Consider the following 21,761-nt stretch of genomic DNA (forward strand, 5'->3'; position numbering starts at 1 on the left):
GAGACATGCAAATAACCACTGCTTCTCAACACCTTATCTTGTGCCCATTTTGGAAATACAAAGGTTTTCTTGATACCTATTTTTCACTCTTTATATTTCAGCAAATGAATTGCTGTATACCCGGTATAGAATGAAAACCCATTGCAAGGTGCAGCTCATTTATTGGCTCTGGGTACCTAGGGTTCTTGATGAACCTACAAGCCCTCTACATCCCCGCAACCAAAATAGTCCAGCAGACATAACGGTATATTGCTTTCAAAAATCTGACATCGCAGGAAAAAGTTACAGAGTAAAACGTGCAGGAAAATGGCAGTTTTTTTCACCTCAATTTCAATATTTTTTAATTTCAGCTGTTATTTTCTGTAGAAAACCCTTGTAGGATCTACACAAGTTAGCCCTTGCTGAATTTAGAATATTGTCTACTTTTCAAAAATCTTTAGCTTTCTGGGATCCAGCATTGGTTTCACACACATTTCTGTCACTAACTGGACGGAAGCTGAAAGCACAAAAAATAGTAAAAATTGGGTATGTCCCAGTAAAATGCCAAAATTGTGTTGAAAAAATTAGTTTTCTGATTCGAGTCTGCCTGTTCCTGAAAGCTGGGAAGATGGTGATGTTAGGACCGCAAACCTTTTGTTGATGCCATTTTCAGGAAAAAAATCACAAGCCTTCTTCTGCAGCCCTTTTTTCCCATTGTTTTAAAAAAAACAAATTTGTTGCTGTATTTTGACTAATTTCTTGGTCTCCTTCAGGGGAACCAACAAAGTCTGGGTACCTAAAGAATCCCTAGGATGTTGGAAAATAAGGACGCAAATTTGGCGCGGGTAGCTTATGTGGAAAAAATGTTATGATGGCCTAAGCGCAAACTGCCCCAAATAGCCAAAAAAAGGCCTGGCACCTGAGGGGGAAAAAGCCTGGCAGCGAAGGGGTTAATATTATTTACCTAGTTCCAATATTTATATTGCAGTGCTCTCTCTAGTGTGTTCATGTCCATCAGCGATAAGGTCACCCACTATTCCTAATTATTTGCCCTTGAAGGTGTTTAATGCACGGACACATTTATTTTAAAGTTCATATTCACATATGTTTGGACTACCATGTTTCGTCAAACTACAAAATGACTTCCCTATTCCTGGTTGATGGCTTTTGAATAAAGCCCAAACACTGCCACAGTCTGCATGCAGGGATCTTGAAACCAAAAGTTTAGAACTTTAAACTGCATTATGCCTTGCCGATGGATAAATGAAGGACAGTTTGTTACTTGTACAGGAGAACACATAAATGTACAGTAAAGATCCTTTTTTCTTGCCTGTTTGCAAAGTAAGAGCCGGTTTGTGCAGCCTTGGTAGAACACTGTTTCTTGTGATTTTCAAACAATAAAAAGGTCTTTCTGAAGTGAGGACCAAGTAAGGCCTTGATGTTGAATTGGACAGTAAAAGAAAACCCTATTTGTGGAGGAAGTGATAAATCAGTAGGAAAATCCGCATGTGGAGTTTCCTCCATCATCGGAGTGTATGGTGGAGAAAATTCCACTTGTGGATTCTCCTCCTTATTTACCACTTTGTCCACAAATTGGGGCATTTTTTGTTAATTGCCAGCTCTACAATAGCTCTGAACGTGTTGCCGGATCTTGTTGCACCTGGTAGAGATAGTATTAACTATCTCACAGAGCTCAAATAATTGTTAAAGAGAGGGTCATCCTGATGATGTTTCTTTAACACTTCTTATTGGTTTTCGTCAAACTAATAGACAGTAGTGCATACAAAAATGTAGGAATCATAGAAAATAAATGAGCAATATAACACCTGGCACATGAAATGATCCAGACAGGATACAAGGGTCACTTCAATAATCCAACAAACCTACTAGCAAAAAAGACAAATACCCAACAAATACCTAAGGCACTGACTACTAGAAAGTGTGTTGCATTTTGCTTTTTGGTGCGAGGCAGTTTGCTTTTTCGCATGCTTTCAGTCAAGGACGACTCTGGTAATGAAGGACATCTCAATGGAAATCCTTCCTTTGTCTCAGAACAATGCCATAAGGCAATAGCTAGAGAAGATTGTTGTTTGCATCCCTCAAGAGCTCATGGAGTATATTCTTTAGTAGTTCAGCACACTCTGCAGGTGTAAATGTCACAGGTATAGCTCTAAGGGCATGACATTTGGAGTGGTCCACATGTGCATATCAGTCACGCGTTTGGCCTGTAGCATGGATAGTTCAATAAACAAACCTATCTGATAGCATGGTGGTGTTAATGATACTTTCATCTTAGCGGTTGCTTAATTGTCAGTATCACTGCATTATGAAAGACGCTAGTAAGTTAAAGTTAGTAGACGTTGGTGAAAAATGCCTGCTCAATACTACAGTCAACAGAACTTTACTGCAGGATATATCACCTGTAGAGGCAATGAGGAAAGGAGGATAAGGAAACATAAAAGGTCATCATTCAAGCTTGAATAAGGGTAGGTGGTTCCAAAAGAAAGTTTGGATGAAGGTCCATAAACATCTATGCCATGGAAGATTAGACTGTGTATCTGGCACTTGTGAGCAGGACCAAAGATGAACATCCACTCAGACTCCATCGATGCACCAAAAGGCAGACGAGACAGCAAGTGTGAAAAAGTAGACTAGGAAATTGACGCACACGATAACGGTTCCTTGACGAGGTAACCCTGAAGCATAAGTAAGGGAGTGCTACTGCTAAGAGGCAAAGTTGGGAGAAACACAATGGAACTTTAAATGGAAATAAGGGTAAAAAACTATTTTTGATCTGGGTGGTTAAACGTAGTTTATGTGAGGAGCTGGTAGATAAAAAGGAGAGTTCCGGGTCTCAGCAGAACAAAGCACATTGTACAAAAATGAGGCTACTGTTAGTTGACTGGGATTATATTTCCTAAATATTAGCATTTGGCCTAGTGCTGCATGTATGATGATAGGAAGAGGCAATAAGGAGGTAGTATTCTAGGCCCAGATTTAGGCAATGTTGGGGAAGTCCCTCTTGAAAGGAAAAGTCCAGAAGAGGATGACAGAAGAGCCCTTTATTTTCTTGAGGCGAAACACAAGATTGGTGATGACATCTTGCACAGATACTTTGATGTACAGTTATTTATCTGTGGCAAATAGGTGGATGTTAGGGTCCATGTTGCTCTTCACCCAAGGTTGGATTGGATTAAAGGGCAATCAGTCAGTGCCCAATGGACTGCTCTGACAGATCAGTGTCTGGGCCATTTTTATAGCAGTTTTGGGACAGTTTTGTGGCCATGGTCAATTTTGGTTTTATGGCCAGGCAGGCCTGTTTTTACAGTTAATTTATCATATAATACCACTTTGTTAATTATATGCTTTGCTAATGTGGCCTACCTTTATTTTGGTGCCCGGCCTATTTTTTATCCCAGTCCTACCCTGTTTTCTCCTCTCGCATAGGCTCCCTATGGACGCTGAAGTGTGAAGAAGTGCAAAGAAGAGAGGATTCTACCTAGTAGTAACTATATGGTGCCAGTGTAGAGGGTACAGTTGAATCTTTGATCTTCAGCAATTGAGTGTGGTCTTGAAAGAAACAGATAACATCTGTACCCAAGCTAGTGTCAATCTTCCTCACCATTAAAGATGAATAGGGCACCTTTGATCACCTTTAGGGTGATGGTCATAGTTCCTTAAGACTGTTGGTAGTTACAGTGTCCCATTCACTTTGTAGTTTGTTAACTAAGAGGATTTCTATAGCTGTGATGTTGTACAACTCTCAGTAGATTTCAACATGAATGTAAGGCGTGTGATACAGTGATAAATTATTCTGGACTATGTGTTGAGTTTAAGGTTTCTTTAGTAGTGGGCTACCATCCCAGTGCTGGACGCCTACCCATAACAGAAAAGACTTGATTAGTTGAAATACTTTGGGTTCAGTTAAAAAATGGGCTTTAATCATTGATTGTGTGATGGGTTCAGCAGTCTTACTGTAGGAATTCTAGAAGCTATTGATCATTTTGAAACTGTCACGTGTGATAAGAGAGAATCTGTTTGCACTGGCTGCTTGTTTGCTCAAAGTCATATTTATTGTGTTGGAAGATATGGTTGTTGATATTGTTTGACAATTCTTGTAAATTCTTCAGCAAAGTATTTTACATACTCCAGGCTTTTCTCACCTGAGTTGAAGAATCATTGTAGATGTAATGAATTTTGCGGCATGTACAATAATTTCAAAGAAGTACTTAGGGGTAAATTTGAAAAAAAAGTGCAGCTGCATCCAGTGCAGTGCCACTTTTCTTGCATCCGTTATCACTCCCCTAACGCCACCATGTGTGTGTTGTACTTAACATATGTCACATCATGGCAGTAGTTAGGGAACTACTGTCAAAATTTTGGATGCTAATTTGGCGCTTTACAGGATTAGCGCCAAAAAATGTGGATGCTAATCCTGCAAAGCACATTGAGGCCCATTGCAAAAAATTGGTGTGCCTCCTTTTAACGCCTGCTCTGTGCAGGCATTAAAAATGCCGCAAAAAATGGCGCAGAAAAATCTTTTAGATTTCATAGCACCATTTTTTGGGCCCCCCATACGGGGGAATACCCCCCTTGCATAAATTATGCCTGCTGCAGGCATATCTGTGTGCAGGGAATAGAGATGAAAACTCTGCTTTCTGACAGCGGGACCTGTTTGACAGGTCCCGCTGTCAGAAAGCGGATTGTTTGCTGTGACTTGGCTCCAGGTGTCAAAGCTGCAGCAAAGCCACAGCAAACAGCTATGTCCCGGGGTGGACACCCTGAGACATAGCAGGAGCTGGCCCTGAGGGGTGGCGGTCCCCAGGGCCATCAGTGCCTCCTCAAATGGGGTCGCGCAGCCCCCTCCATTTGATAGCCTCGAGGAAGTGGTGAGGGCTTGTGAGTCCGAAACTGACCCCCTTTACATCATTTACTATTTGCCCTGGGGAGGTAGTGGTCCCTGGACCTGCAGGGGCGCCACCCAGCTCCCTTGAACCGAATTTAATCAATGCCCGGGGGGTTGGTACTCGGGGCTGCAGGGGGGACCCGCAGCCCCCCTGCACACTATTAAAATATAGCCCCGGGGAGGTGTTATTCCCTGGGGCTGCAGGGGCCGCCCCATCTCCCTCCAATAATATTGCCAAAAGCCCAGGGAGGTGGTGGTCCCCGGGGCTATGGGAGAGGTCGATGCTGCTTTACACTTGCGAGTTCCTCACTGGAGCATACTTTTATAATGGAATTTGCATTTTAACTGAACATATCCTGTTGTAATATGTATAATTTATACCACCAGATATTCTGTACCCCTCTTTTTTTAACAATCTCATGAGGATTTTTCAAAGATGATAAAGTTACTTATGGTCAGAATTTACATTTTCCTTCATTATAATACTTATTATCCCCTCTACTTGACTATGGAGAGAGACTGGCCTATCCCCTGAGATCTTGCATGAAGTTAACCAGTGTGTGGAGTAGAGTGTAAAGAGACAGTGCCACTCCGATCTCACCTTTCCCCAGGCTCTTTAGTATGCATAGTAGGGTGGGAAAGGTACTCACCTCACAGGTAAGACCTCACTATTCCATAGTAAGTATAACAAGTACTAGTCTCTCCACTGAGACTTCTCCCCATGGAAATAACCATATACGTTAGGGTGTGGGGATGGATTTCCTTGTCCATTCACACCTCTCCCCAGCATGATAGACATATACAGTAGTATGTAGGGATACTATGTATTCTGCACTAACACCTATCTCCAGGATAACATGGATGTGCAGTATGGTGTAGTGAAACAGTGGTCTCTGTGTTGACACCTCTTAGCACTACAGCATTATGCATTGCTGTCTGGGAAGGGCGTGGCCGCTAACACATCTTGCCAGGATAAGGATGTTGGTTGCTGGGCTTAAGAAAAGTTATCTCTCTACTCATTCTTCCTTTCATGCTGACACGTATGCATAGTAGGCTGTGGGGAGAAACTTCCCTGTTTCCTGGCACAACCAAAACAGTTCTGATGCAATGCTATGTCTAGCTAATAGAAGCTGTCTCCTGAACACACAACACAAACTAGCATATTGTGTACTGTGTTCTGCAGCCTTGGGCAGAATGTAGTTATTATATGTCACATAAAGGTTAACTAAATGACGAGCATGTTCCTTGCTTCCCTGGAATAAAAGCAAGGTGATAAAAATATGTAAAAGCCATTGTGTAAAATCAGCCTTACAAAATTGTGAATAAAACATGGACTGTAAAACCAAGCTAAAACAGGGGTGATCAACTGGAGTCCTAGAGATCCTCATGACAAACTCTTACAAACATTCTCTCAAAAACAAGCACCAAAATATGCCTTAAAAATAATAGTACTTATGGAAAACCCATCTACACCTTTTTACTTTTCGCGATCCCATGGTGGTCTTGTGGGATTGCAAAAATTAATTAAAAACAGTACACAATTATTTTCTTCACAGTAGTTATCCCTTAGACACCTCCTCTGTAAACCTAGAGGGATACCATGCCTTTCTGCTTCCCCCTGATGTATCTTTTGTATTTAATTTCCACCTCCAATTTTTCACAGTAAAGGTACCCATTTAATTTCTAACATTCCAACAGCCACCCAATAAGAGTGCTCATTCTCATGGGGCTCTCAGGAGCCTCTAGCTCCTGTGAGAGTATGAAGGCTCACCGGGAAAACTGGCCTCTCAACCAATCACAGGGCTCTATTTTTGATTCTGCACTCCCACAGATTTGCGGGACTTTAGCAAGCCCGACTGAGCGTCAGAGCGTATGGCATAAGCCGCAACAGGAGGAGGCGCGGTGAGGAGAGGCGAGCAGGGAGTGCGAAGAGAGAGACGCGCGGAGTGACACGGTCCATTGAGGTCCAATGCGGCATGAGGAGCGTCAGTCGAGGTTCGCAGATCCGACGAGGTCTGCGGGTTCATAGAAGCCTGAGGCTCGAGGGCCGAGGCCTGAAGAGAGGCCTGAAAGCAGCCCAAAAGCAGCCTGAGCAGCCCGAGGTGAGGCCCTGTGTAAGGTCAGGTTTAAGGACACGCGGAGAGACGGAGAGTGAGTGGACGCGGGTTCATCAAGGTCTGAGGAGGTCTGGGGAGCAGCCCGAGGAGTGACCCGAGGTGCAAGAACCCGAGGAGCAAGGACCAGGGGACCCTGCTCCCGCTCCCATTGATTTGAGCAAGTTTGCCTCGCTCTCACTCTCACTCCCATTGATTTGAGGAAGTTTGGCTGTTTCCCGTTCCTCGCCTGATCTATATGCTCATTACGCATCAGTCATCGAGGATATTATAGAAGATATCTCTGCATCACTGTGTTACTGCGTTACTGCATTATAGTGTGCTGCATTTTGAGACTTTTTGAGTTTTTGAGGCATTTTCGACAGAAGTAATAGAGTAATAGAGGCAGACAAGAGTTGAGCGACTGATCTGGAAAGGGCCTGAGGTGGAGGAGGTGCAGCTCTGTGTAGCACTGTAGGGGGGACAGGCCACAAAGCCACCAGAGATATCAGAGCCCTCGGAGCTTGTCTTGAATCAACAGGGTGTGAAGTGTGGAGGAGCCAGGCGCTAATTATGAAGTGCCTGAGGCTGTTGTTGCGGAATGGGCTTTAAGAAGGGTCAAGAGGCAGTGGCATTTTCATCATTTTACCTCTATATTACTTCCATCTTCCCTCAATTCCCCCCCCCCCTCTATTTACGACCTCCGCATGCTCGCGCCCCTCAACTATCGAAGCGAAGTGAGGCGGCCCATTCTTCTCCCCAGTGTCAACGAGCCTGTAAACTGCTCACAGCAGGAAACACAGTATCCAGGGATCAAGCTCTCCTATTTGGGAGAATGCACTCAGGGAAAGACAGGTTATCTCACCCGTTACCAAAAAGAAGCTAAAGGAAACAAAAATCTCCAAGTTTGCAACCAGCAAAGTTAAGGCAGTCAAAAAATAACGAGGAAGAACGCCAGACCTTGATTTCCCCTATCTCTCGTATGTTTGGCAAAGCAGTGAAGATGCCATATAAATTCAGTAGAGGTGATATTCTCCACCTCTAAGGACCAAACAGCTCTTCCCTAGCCTATTTCCCCAATGAAGAGCAAAAATAGTTTAACATTTGAAAAAGAGGAGAAAGGGGAAAAAACTGGACCAGTGGAGCAATGTGAGTCACTAAGTGCCCCGGTGAGTTTATCGTCCCCTCCATTCCCATGGCCGAAGGTGCTCCTCAGATTCAATCTTCCCTAAATAAAAGTGAAGTAAGTGGGAGCAGCTTAAAATCTTATCTGGGGAGCCAAAATGGTCTAGAAGTCAAGCAGGAGGGGCCAAAAATCTCCCTGGTGATTTCTAATAAGTCATTTATAGAAAACACTTGGTGCACAATTACAGATCTTGAGTTACTCACTTTAAGATTGCCTTCTCCATTACCATCTCCCACAATGACTAATGGCCTGATCAAGAGTTGCAGCCCGATATCTCTAAAGATGAATGTCACCATAAAGAAGGCTTTTAGAAACGCAAATACGATAACAAACCAAGCAGCTCAGTGGTGTGATGATCAATGTAGCAACTCTTACCCGTTGATTATCCCTCAAGCTCCGGAATGTATGGTCTCCAGCCTAATAACAGTCAATGGACCTACAGGTAACGGGAGTCAAGTTGTTCCCCATCTCTGCCCTGGCAAATGCTAACCCGAAGTCCCCAAAGAAAGTAGATTGTTTGAACCAACAAGTATATCTCAAGCAGCACAGGTCAGTGGACCGACCAATCCTAAGAACCTACACGTGAAGATCAAAGAGCTTCAGGTGGTACAGCTTTGTCTCAAGCCCAAATGTTAGATGTTTCACGTCAAGAAGTTACAAGTCAGGGGGAGTGTAGCGACCATGAAACATCTATACAGAACTCCTTAGGGTCTGTTGATCAAAGCAAAGTATGGGACATTTTCTTCAAAACAATTGACTTTGGACGCTTTATCTTATCAGTCTACAAAAATGGACTTGCAGGTAGACCTTTTAAACATGATGGCTCAGTCCGTCTCTAGGATTGATCAAAAATTGGCAGACCTAGCTGCTCTGATTAAACAAGCTCAATCCTATGTAGAATCAATTGAGCATGAGTGCACTTGTGGTCCAATAGTTGGTACTCCTCAAACGGAGGTAATAACTTCATTAATGGACCATTTTAAAGCCAATTTTGCCTTAGGAAAGATAACTGATCACAAGTTATTGTTGTATTCAAAATGTAAACTAAGGGATAATGCCCAGAGAAATGGGGGCGAACAGATGGGTACGGAATATAGGGAAGGGAAAAGAGTGGGTCATACAGTGAGAAGTATAAAAGAGGTTAATAACTGTTATGAAAACGAAGGTGTTATAGAGATTCCATCAGAAGAGATGGTACACACTTCCGAAGGAAAATCTAACCAGATTTCGCTACCCCTCTCAGTACCCATTTCCTTATCCCCTAATAGCCAAGCAAAAAAACCATTAAAACTGCCAACCACCAAAACAGAAAGAAAAAAGATAAGAAAAGCCAGGAAAAGGTTGAAGGGGTCCCCGGGGCATCCCGTGAAATTAAGACTAGCACAACAAACCCCTTGAACTCCAATACCACGATAAGAATTAGTCTAAAGAACAAAATAAAGGATAAAAGCAGTTAACTGACTCCCAAATTATTTCCTTTATTCAAACTCAAAAAGAGGGGAATGTCCCTTTAGGCCCTCGGGAACCTAGTTTAAGCTCTGAGGAGAAAGTGAAAATAATAAATAGAGTAAGCTCCGGTCACTGAAAAATAAAGTCACAAGTGGACCCGGATGCTGGCTGTTGAGACTGTAAAGAAGGGATTGAAAATTAACTCTCAATAGAAGAGGGACTAAGGAGGAGCTCCAGAGCGATGCTAATTGAAAACACCCTCGAAAATGTAGCCCACAAGGCCATCGCAGCAAGTAGTCATAAACTAGTTAGCAGACACTACCTACAGGGCAGGGGTTACACAAAAGGGGTCGGTACCCAGGGCCTTTTACTGACCATACAAAGACAGTTAGCACTGATATAAGTTTAAATCAAATCCCACAGGCAAGATTAATCCATGGAGAGGACCCCTCATAATTTAAATACATCCCAGCATGGTCAATCGCGGAAAGCCAGCCAGGATTCCATGACAGAATTTTGCTGGGGGGACTGCCCTGGGGGTGGAAATAAGTTAATTTTTTTCACCACAGTATCAAACCAGGGGCCCACACGATATGCTAAATTGTGGTAATATCTTAAAACTCTTGAGAGCAAAACCTTCGCTGGAGAACATCAAATCTGTAGATATTGACTATATATAATTCCTGACTGGGGCTTAGGAAGGAAGTAGTCCCACCCGAGAAACCACTGTGGTGACCTGGGCTGCAACCCAGCTTGTGAACAGGGTTTTTGAGGAGAAAAGTGTTTTTAAATGGGGAATTAAGCTTAGAATCCCCCAGCAGATTGGTTATCCAGAACTTTTAGAAATCGATAATAGGACATCACACGAAACAGCGGGATTCAAAAACCCTATTCAATTCTTAAAACTGTAATAGGGAATACGAATCCAGCTATTTATCATTCGATAAGCTATTCTCTGAATAATGGACAGGAGTCTGGGCAACTTAGTTTTGGATGGCTTTCAGCCGCTCTTCACAAAAGTAGGAGACCCTGACAGACTTATCCTACATCACTGAGATTGACTAAGGCTGTAGATAGTCAAAACTCCCTTTAAATATGCTCCTGGAATATAAACGGGCTTAGTACTAATAATCAATCAAAAGACCTAACTCTCTTAAAAGATTTTCAGATCGTGTTATTACAGGAGACCTGGGTGACTAAACCATTTTCTATAGATGGCTATATAGTTTTTTTTTTTTCCAGCATATAGGGTGAAAAATTTCAGCTGACCGAAGGGTGGCTTGACGACCTTTATTGCAGCAGGGCTAAAAGCATTGTGTATGCAAATGAAAGAGGAAAATGCAGACCTTTTAATCATAAAATTGTTTAATTGACATAAAATGATAAGGAGAACCCTCCTGATAATATATGTTTACATTCATCCTGACCATCATTCCAAGAAACCTATGACTGCAAAACTAGTAGAAGAAATTCTAACAGGTTTGCAAGAATCAGATGCTCCGGAGCTCTTAATTACGGGGGATTTCAATATGAAATTATTGCAACCCTTTGAAAGAGAGGAACAGATTGTGCACCAGGACCTTATGTGGTCTGTCCCTCAAAAATTCCAAGGAAACAATGGTACAGGCTCCATTGAAGTTAAGGGGGTATCGTTTGTTAAGAACTTGGAGGCACTAGGCCTTAGAATCCTCAATGGAAGGTTCCAACAGGATATCCCCCCTCCATAAACTTGCTACACCTTTGGGAATGAATCCCGAATTGACTATGTAGTGGTCACCCTGTCACTCTTAACCCTAGTCGCCACTTACCATATAGTTAAGACAGATTTAAGTGATCACGGTCTGCATTGCATGGAAATAAACCATAGTTATCCAATGCATAAACTTGCTGCTACTTATCCCAGATTATCCCAGATATATTACCACAACAAACTATAAGAAGCTTCAATGACATGGTGATTCGATTAAAGTTATTGGTACCAATTCAGAGTTGCTGTTAAAACCCAACATATTTGTGAACCGGCTGGTATCCCAACTGATGTTCCTATCTTTCAATGGTCTGCTTTCTTGGAAAATTTTGCAACTGTCTTTCTCTCTGAAAACTATCACAAGTTTCATCAGCATATCGCATTGGAAAAAGCAAGAAACAGAGATAAAATAAAAACAACAAGAAAAAGAGGAATAGGTTACTAAGACTTGCTTAGAAGAATCCAACTGATCCTTATATTCAAAAAGATCTAAAAGAAACAAATAGCTTATATAGGAAACAGATGTGTGATGAAAAAAACAAGGAAAAGGCAGGATTTTTGGGCAAAAGCCTTATTTCTAAGGAAAAAAAAGAACTCCCAGGCATTTTGGAAAACCTTACGTCCTTATACAAACCCCATATGATCCTGACTAGCGCTGATATTTCTGAATTGTCTTGGTACGATTTTCAAACTCAATATTTCACCCAAGCAAATGATAAGTAAAGAAGTGGTGCCGAGCCAAGGGGGGTTAATAGGGGTTCAGGATCAGGGTACCGTAGACACTTTAACCCGCCCCAAGCTCAATGAAGGAAACGTATCAATTGCTTACAGCTGCCCAGATCACTAGACTTATTAATAAGAGGAGGCAGGTTGGTGCCCTGGGCCCAAACGGAATCCCCAATGACTTATATAAAACAAACCCAGGTTTTTGGGCACAGAAGTAGGCAACGGTTTTTAATAATGCACTGGAAGTTGAAGCTATTCCAAACTCTTGGAAGGGCGCCATCATTCACCCAATTTTTAAAGGTGGAATACGAGCCAACCCCGAGAACTACCGCTTAATCACCCTAACTGATTTAGAATCCAGTTACTACGCTGGTTCCCTTCTGGAGGAATTCTAGAGTTGGGCTGATGAAAACAACATCATTCCGGTCAATCAAACAGGTTTCATCAAAGGACCGGGAACAGCAGTAAATATTTTATCCCTCACCACCATTATAGATAAATGTAGTCAAAATAAACAACCTTTGTACATATGTTTTGTGGATTTTAAATCCGCGTTTGACTTGGTCCAGCGTAGCCAATTATGGGCAAAATTAACCCAATGGGTTATTCCAGCACAGTTATTAAGAGGTATCCAGATGTTATACACCGACACTTGGAATAGGGTGAAAGTAGGGGATGGCTTGTTTTTAGCTTGAAAAACTAAGACCAAATGCGGTCTCAAACAGGGTTGTGTGCTCGCGCCCTATCTTTTTAATCTATTTGTATCCGATTTATCCACTATGTTAAAAGGGGTTAATGCGCACCCTCCAAAGATTGGGGAGCTCTCTATTTCAAATTTGCTATATATGGATGATGTAATCCTTCTAAGTCACACCAAAGTAGGATTATAGCGATTGGTAGTGAAACTAGCAGAATTTTCCAAACAAAGTGGGATAGTTATAAACAAAAAGAAAACGAAGACTAACGAAATAAGTAAAAAAATACATAAAAAGTATAAGTGGTATCTTCAAGGCCAACTAGAACAAGTTAAACACTATAGATACCCGGGGTCATATTTGATGAGAAGGGGTCCTTTACTCCCCATAAAACTGACTTAATTCTAAAATTGAATGCGCTGTTGCTTGCACTTCGCACCCTTCAAAGATCATTAGATGGGCCTAGCTATAGCCCTTTGCTTCAAGTGATATCCGCTAAACCAGTTCCTAGTATAACCTATGGTATTGAAGCTTTGAGGGGTAGAGATGCTGTTACCCTGAATGGGATGATTGGTAAAGTTTTTAGAGCTCATTTTTATCTTCCAGTAAATGCATCTCAGGCCCAGATCAGGTTGGAATTTGGGTATATGGATCAATTAATTGCAAGACAGGGTTCCTATATAAAAGTTTGGAGGCAGATTCAACAAGCACAGGGGAGCAAGTTATGTCAAGCACTCTGGCAGGAGTTGAGGTAAAAATCAAACTGTCAATCCCGAGTATATTTAGATAAAGCCTTAGACGATTTGTTGGTGAAGTCTTTGTGGAATGAGTACTTAGCTCTCGATACTTTAAAAAAAAAAAAAAAATCTATTATGAAGAAAAAGTCTTTGGCTATGGACTAGTGTCTTCTGGCTGACAGATCACACTCCTGTTTTATAATAAACAAGTATAAAACTATGAAATAGCAGCAGTATCTGGAGTCAGGCTGGTCAAAGAAAGAAAAAGATCTATTTTTGAAGTATCGATTTGGCCTTCTCCCAGGAGGGGAATTGGGAACCTTATACATTGGATCTGTACATGCCACGTTCTAAAGCAAGATCGCAGAAGATATCTTAAGGAGGCTTTTAACCTGAGGAATATACGCACATGTAGGCAAGTGGTAATTGCTAGTTTTAAATCATCCGATATTATCTTAAATGCAAGACTAAAAAAATGTTTAAGCCAGGTCTCCAAAAAAATGGATGTTGAATGTAAGATGAAATTAAGGGAGGATACGGTATGAGGTTGTGGTCTATTAGCAGGTTAATTGATATTGTATAAATTCATTCGAGCGAAATGCAATAAGGTGGTTGCGGCCTGGAAGCTGCCCCTTACCGTATCCTGTCCCAAATCAAAGGTATTGGTAATGTGTACTTCATACCAAAAAAATTAGAGGTTAAGTTTCATGTAAACACGTTAAACTTGGGAAACATACATTTATATCCTGAAATGATTTTGCACTGAAAAAAATGTAAGTGTTTTTAAGGATTTTATTTAGAATTAGGTATTGTACTGAAACATTTTTTTATGTGATTTCATGGTATTTATGAAATGTGTATTGTGAATTTTATCTTTTTACAGATGGTGTGAAAGTTTTTATTAACTATTATGCACTTTAACTAATAAAATCAAAAGTGAAGTGAAATAAAATGAAAGCGAGCCCAACTGTCCAAATAAACAATTACTTTGTGACCTTAATTTCTCAAAAACTACTAAACAGATTTACTCCAAATCACAAAAAAAGCACAATCTGCAGACCAAGATCTCACTTCCTGCAATTCCATTCGGCAGTTTTTGCTATAGCCTTATTTAAAGAAGCTGTGGAAAATGTAGGGGGGTTTTACGTTTTGGGACACCACCCCCCTTTTGTCTCGGCCCCCACTTGACGGATCACCCCCATACTTTCACTGAAAGAGCTTAAGTGGGTGAACTTTTTAAAAAAAGATTTGTGAAGATTCATCAAACAGGGCGAAAGTTAAAAGCAAACCAAAAAACGCTCCATCTATGGAAAAGTAGACCAAACTATAACTACCTAGTGGCATTTATTTATATGTATACACATACAATTAGTACTAATAGAAAAAACGGTTACTTCTTCTTTGTACTTTTGCTAATAGAGAATTGGACCTTTCAGTGCTGATTCACAAAGGCATGTAAGAGTATGTGAAATACTATTTCTGAAGTGGCTTCCCAAACTCATGAATGCTTTTGTGAATTGTGTTTTGGTAGAGGTAGGTGATGGATGTACACCCCTGCTTTCGATCTCTGGGACACATGTTCTTACTTCCTTCTTTTTCCTTTGTCTGTTTTTAACATAAAGGATACTGGGCAGTGACCTAACCAGACTTGCTGAGAATTAGATCTTAGATGAGCACGTTTTCATATTTGCATAGGTATAATTTTGAACGGCATGATTTTGACAGCCATTTGCAGTCTTTGTAGCCTTTGTCATACATAGTGTGAGAAGCCACATCTGAGGAGCGCAAAGAGCCAACTAGAAGAAATACTTCATTACCCAGCTGGAAATGCTGGAATCATGTCGATTCATTGATCTGGAAAAATATCGCCTTTGGATTTCTTCTACCCTAGAAACTATCCAACTTCAGCAGGAAGCTCAGCCCCGAAGAGACACACCAGACCTTCTTTAAGTTACTGAAAAATGTCTTGTCACTAACTATATACTATTTTGTATTTTTGGTCATCTGTGGATGCAGGTGTCTGGCGCCTAGAGAATGTTTGGTCCTTGATGTAGGCTGTTTATAAACACACTAAGAAAATGGATGACAAGTGCAGTACTGTCACAACGGTAGAGTGCACTTATTGCACTTATTTGCCTATACCTATGTACAGTTTTGTAACTGTGTCACACAAGTGTTGCTCACTGCTAGTCAAAGGAGGCCCCCATCAACAGCAGGATAAGCACTGACTACGTGAATGATATTATTGTTTAGTAACTATATGCCTCTAATGAGAAAAATATGAACATCTGCCACGGACCTGGCCTTCATGACCGAATGTGGAGATGCAGATTTAAATGTTAATTACAAAAAACATTTAAATTACTCATGAACATGCTAATTGGATGTCACTCTGCACAACTGCCCCAATATTCAAACTCAGCTTCAAGCTACTAACTAGCTAGTCTTCAATTCATAAAAAGTGGTAAACACAAAAAACAATAAACTGCATGAATAGAGGACTCACAAAATTTTTGAAAAATCATAGACTTCTAATATTTGCACTAATGTTTTCAGTCTATCGCTACTTAATTTGTAATAACTTTTGCAAAAACAAAAGGCCCACTAATCCTAAGTACTAGTTAAAGATCTACTCTTTTTTTTAAAGCATAGCAGAAGCCATCTGGTGCTACTGTCCATAATTGTGCCACAGTGGTGTGCCCCAGTGTTGATGGTCCTATGTTTTACTGGGGGTGAGTATGGTCTGAAACAATGGCCGGGACGTTTTCAATGTACTTTGTTTAATAAAATGCATCCACCATAGAAAACAAACACAATAAATCCATGCCCTTCAGATCCCTGGCAGCACCAGGGACCTAAAACGCAGCATCCTGGTATTTAATGGCAATCAATTCAAATTACATTTTCAATTCTGGAACAGAAAACCTGTTGGGCAATTAAGTGGTACAGGTGCAATGCTGTGAAACCGGATATAAAACTAGCTCTTACATATGTTGGCAAAGTCTTATCAGCTGCAGCAGTTTCAAGTGGAGAACACAGTATCATAAAGGCACGCATCCTGCGGCACAAAGATGCCTGTCTTTTGTGTAGTTTCTGTCTAGCATAGGACTTTCTCACTGGCACGTCCGTAATCAGTTGCTAGTTGCTCCAGGGACTGTGGTCATGTCATTAGCTCTCAATGGTTCCATGATATTCCTGATAACGTCAGACCCGCTTGCTCAGTGCCTAACTGTGTAGCGGTGTACATATTTTTAACAGCGCTATTCTACAATTACACTCAGGACCCCGAGCACCAAGCAACTATAGTTATTGGTCTTTCTTTCCCTGTTTCTGCCAATGTGTTCCGGAACTTTGGGGATTTCGACAACTATGTTCTTGCACTTGTCTGTCACAAAATTCAGTCATCCAACTGATTGTGGTAGGGAATATGGAGGACAAAATGTCGAAAGGTCACAATATTGTGACCAGAATATTGAGGGATATATTATCAAACAGATAAGTGCACAGAGAAAGGTGAGCATTTAATATTCTTATCTCCACATCTACATACCTTGAAAATATGTATAGCAGCAAGGTAGATATATTTCAAATTAGGTATAGAAAATGTATACAAACGTCCATTTTGGTATTTTGTCCCTCGATATCCAGGTCACGATATTGTGACCATTCATTATTTTGTACTTGATATACTCCCCCATCAGCAGGCAGAACAAAAGAAGCACTGGCTATGTTTATTTCGGTTAAAACCACTCTGATGCAAGCAAGTGAAGTTTGGTCCTCATTGTAAGTTTTGTTCACCTTTCTCTGTCTCAACAGACCTCCTTTGACATCTTATTGACAATTATTTATTATAATAATTGAAATCATAGTTCGGGACAGCTTAAAGATCAGGTTGATGTTTTTTCAGAAATATTTTGTAAAACTAAACCACACACCACCTTTTTGATTTGGTTAGGGGATTTTAATATTTCAATTTGTGGGTTTAGTGGCCAACATGTTTGGTTTAATTGATCAGAATAATCAGCATGATGACGTCGCATTTTTGTTAATCTGTGTATGTTGAATCCCTAAATAGGATGATAATGAACAATGATTTAACTTTTTTATACAATTGGATGCTACACAAATTCCCACTTTTAGCCAAAGTGTGAGAAGGAGCACACATTATTTTTAATGGTTACATCTGATCTCTGTATGTTTTTAAAGGGTTTTAAATCATTAGTAATTGCAGTAGTGACCTTAACCCCCTTAGTGCATTTTGGAATATAACTGTGAATAAGCAAGGTTATTTGAGAAAGCTTCCCAACTGTGAATATTTTAAATCTAAAGTCACAAGGATAAAATGGAATAAGGTGGCCCCAGATGCTTTTATCACTAAACATAGTAGTGAAAATAAGGAGGCATTTTAAACATGGTTGTGCTAAACCCAAACTGTGTCATATTCAAGAAAGTTTGAAAAATATAAGTTCGGCTATTTCTGAAATGCTATAGTCAAAGCCAGTCCCCATTGAGGGAAAATGTTTTAGATGGTTTGATGCCACCTGTTCGGCAGCTCATAAATAATTAAAACTAGCTCTTCATTCAAACCCACGATCCCCTGAGAAGTGAAAGCAAGCATGCTGTATATAAGCATACATGTGAAGCAAATAAGAAAAAGATAAGGGATTGGGAAGTTCTGATAGAAGAAAGTAGGGTAAGGGATTCCACAAGATTCTGGGAGGTTTTTAATTGCCTATTTTTCTCAGATCCTGTAATAGCCAGTGTGGAGTACCTAATATCTGATGAGTCTTGGTTAAAGTGTTAATCTGATATTTTTCAAATAGAAGAGGCAGAGATTGGTACCTTTGGACTGCTGCTTCCAACAGATCTGCCAGAACTGCAAGGATTTAGCAACACAATAAGTGTTGAGGAAGTGGCCTGAGCAATACACAGGAGCATTGCATGGAAAGCTCCATGGATTGATGGAGCCCCAGTAGCTATCTTTAAGAGAAACATTGCCTTGTGTGCCACCTTAATAGGCAAAGTAATAAGAGCTGCTATAGTAGGCCAACTTCCAGGATCCTGGAGTGAAACAACTATTGATCCAATATTTAATAAGGGGGACAGAAGTTTGCCTATCTGCTTTTGCCAAATCTCCATAATTGATTCAAGTGGTAAAATTTTAGGATGGGTCATCCTGTCCCATATGGAAGCCTGGACAGAAGACAAAAAGATCTTATCAGAATTTCAGTTTGGCTTCTGCCCGGGGATTCGCACTGTTGAACAATGTTTACATTTGTATCTTTTAGGTGGGAAATATGTTTTAGCGAAGGAGGGGATCCTCCGCTTGGTTTATATGAATCTTTCTAGCGCTTTTGACCTGGTATATCACACTAAATTATGGGACATAATGAAACAGGGGATTTAAAAAGACCTTTTAAATATGATAAAACGTTTACATGCAGAAACTACAGTTTCGATCTTCTATGGCACTTCAGGTAAATTTACTCCCCCAATTAGAACACACAGAGGTGTATGACAAGGATGTGTTATGGCACCCTTTCTCTTCTTGCCACATACAAATAATGTCAGCAAATTCCTATTCGAGAAGGGTAAAGACATGCCTTGTGTGGGAAACCGTCTATTCCCCATCCTATTGTATGCAGATGATTCAGTTCTTATTTCAGGAACAGCCAATGGTCTTCAGATTTTATTGCACTCATTTTTATCTTTTATGGAGAGTCATTTGTTGTGACCTGTGGCCCAGCAAAGACAAAATTCAAGTCTTATTGTTTGGGGGCACCCAGATAGCTAGAACCAAGACTTTTAAATATTTGGGGATTATATTTAATCCTTCTCTTACTTGGACCCCCCTGTTAACCATGAGAAACCAACAATGTAGTAAAACTAATTATGCAGTGTTTAGATGTGCACATAAGTTAGGGCAGAAGCCAGTCAAAGAACTAGCACACATTTGTAAGGGCAAGCGCATTCTTGAAGGGACTTATGGAGCAGGAATTTGGTGCTACAATAACTTGGATATTCTCCAACATACAGAAAATTGCTTTATCTCCAGATTTCTGTCGCTCCCAAGGAGTACTGTATCTATTATAAACCTTGAAAAATTAGACCTAGCTTACATGGAAGATATTATTGGCTTTGCCTCTTTGATTTAATGGATTAACTGTTGGGCTAAGCGGGAAGAGGATCTGGTGAGGGACTTCCTCAGGGACTGCTTGCTACTTAATAACCTGCACAGAATTCCATGGTTTCCATTTGTTCAGAAAATGTTTTATATGCTGGGAGTCCCAGAGATGTTTAATATTCTACAAAACATAATTTCCATTTGTAAAGTTAGAATTAAACAATGTTATCAGGCGCACTGTATGGAGCAACTGAGGGAAAATGCCGTGTTTATGACAAGCATAGTTGGGTATTCCGCCAACTGCATATCTCCGGAATTGGAACCTTACCAATCTTTTAAAATGAGTTTTACCTATTGTTTATTTCTAATATGTTTAAGGCTGTTTAAGACTGAGCCCAGTGCACTTTATTGTAGCTTTTCCTTTGCAGGCTAATTTATTCAGGACTCTGCCTCCCTGTCCCCGTGACAATGTTTCCACTCAAAGCACATGCTCTTTTACACATTATACTTGGCTCCACGGCGTTTGTATTTGGTCCCCATTTTACGCCAAGCTAATATTAGATCTAATAAGCTATGATTGGTATTTTTACCGAAATTAGAGACGTCTGTTGCCTGTTATGCAGTTTAAAGTGTTATAAGTGCCACCTTAGTAAGGAAACAGTATGAATCATGATTTCCAATACGAGGAGATTATTGTTAGATGATCTCTAGCCATGTCTTAATTTATATTTTAATCATCTGAGAATACAATTTGTTTCATTGTATTAACTTCCTCTGATGAACTGTCATTTGTTGTATCACAGATGTTTTGAATATTCCATATTCCCTATGCGATGTATTTCTGATCATTTGCATTATAAGTAGATGTTTGTGCAAATTGTTTGGGTTTCGTTGTTCTTTTATGGCTGTTTAAGGGAGTAATGATTGATTGACTACTTGATATTCCCGAACTACATCAACCCGACTTTATCTGCAATTATCTTGCCAGACATTAGCAGAACACCAACATTCAAAGGCATACATTAACTTTGCTTATCTTTTTATGCTTCAGTATCTTGATGCTTAACTGCAGCGAGTCGGAACTGAATGTTATTGGTTTTTCCACTTGGTGCATTTACTCACTCATTGGTTTGCCAGCTTGCTTACGTGCCCTTTGTACCCAGAGCTAAACGCATGTGCTAATTGACTAGTGACATGCTTATGTACAATATTATGAATGCCTGCCAAAGTATACATACGACTGGCACTATAGGTGCAACCTCTGTATAGCGGTCACACAACTGAAAATGTTAAAAAAAATGTAAATAAAAACAAAAGCTGTAAGTATCTAGTTGTCTTGAGTCGTGGCGTGCATTGTATGATGGTATATATGAAAACCATCAAAATGGTTCTAATTATTCTTGCCCTCGTTTCATTTTCAGTTCTTTGCCTGTCTCGTGATGCTTGGCTATGGTGCAAGTTGTTTCTTCAGCTTCCAAACTTGGAGGGGTGTTCCAACCAATGCCGCCTCTAGTCAGACAACAGGATCACCAAATGTCTGAAATGTGTTCACTTGCCCTAAAACCAACACAAAGAACTATTTCCTGCTCATCAATGAAATCAAATCTGGACTATATCATAGACACAACAATGATCTTGAAACGTGTTGGTACATCGTGCATATACATAAGAGAGAATCAACTGTAACTCAAAGAGATAATGTCCCATTTGAAGCTCCAAATATTCAACAGTACTTATCTTCACGTCATGATGTCCATCAAGAACTTTGTCTCTACTGTGACTGATCACATCCACCAGTATCCAAATACTGCTGTCTAAACTGAACATCAACCGAAGGCATTATCTTGCATTATCCATTGCCCATTATGGATCGTATACTGACCAACAGTGGCCTCAGCATCTTGTTGAGAACGTTGCTGTGTCTCTCCTTGCAGAACAATACTAACCGTCTACAATTCAAACAGATGTAATGACTGAAATGACTGGGAAATAATGCTGTTAAATCTTTTCCTAGAAGTAAATATTTCATCTTAGGTTTTATAAAATACCATTACATAGCACATAAAATTAATGGGATGTTATCTCAGCACCCCACTCAATTTCATTCTTTTTTGAAGAG

The 21,761-nt window shown here is 40.5% G+C and overlaps 1 protein-coding gene across 1 annotated transcript in view; it reads left to right on the forward strand.

The window, feature by feature from the left end:
• Positions 1–21,352, forward strand: part of PLLP (plasmolipin) — a 165,984-nt gene extending 144,632 nt beyond the window's left edge. The window contains exon 4 of the mRNA XM_069217210.1: positions 21,064–21,352. Within this exon, the coding sequence (XP_069073311.1) occupies positions 21,064–21,183 (120 nt within the window). The 3' untranslated portion in view covers positions 21,184–21,352. The remainder of the gene's footprint in view (positions 1–21,063) is intronic.
• The last annotated feature ends 409 nt before the right edge of the window (positions 21,353–21,761 follow it).

Source organism: Pleurodeles waltl, chromosome 12 (assembly GCF_031143425.1).
Source record: "Pleurodeles waltl isolate 20211129_DDA chromosome 12, aPleWal1.hap1.20221129, whole genome shotgun sequence".
Classification (NCBI taxonomy): Eukaryota; Metazoa; Chordata; class Amphibia; order Caudata; family Salamandridae; genus Pleurodeles; species Pleurodeles waltl.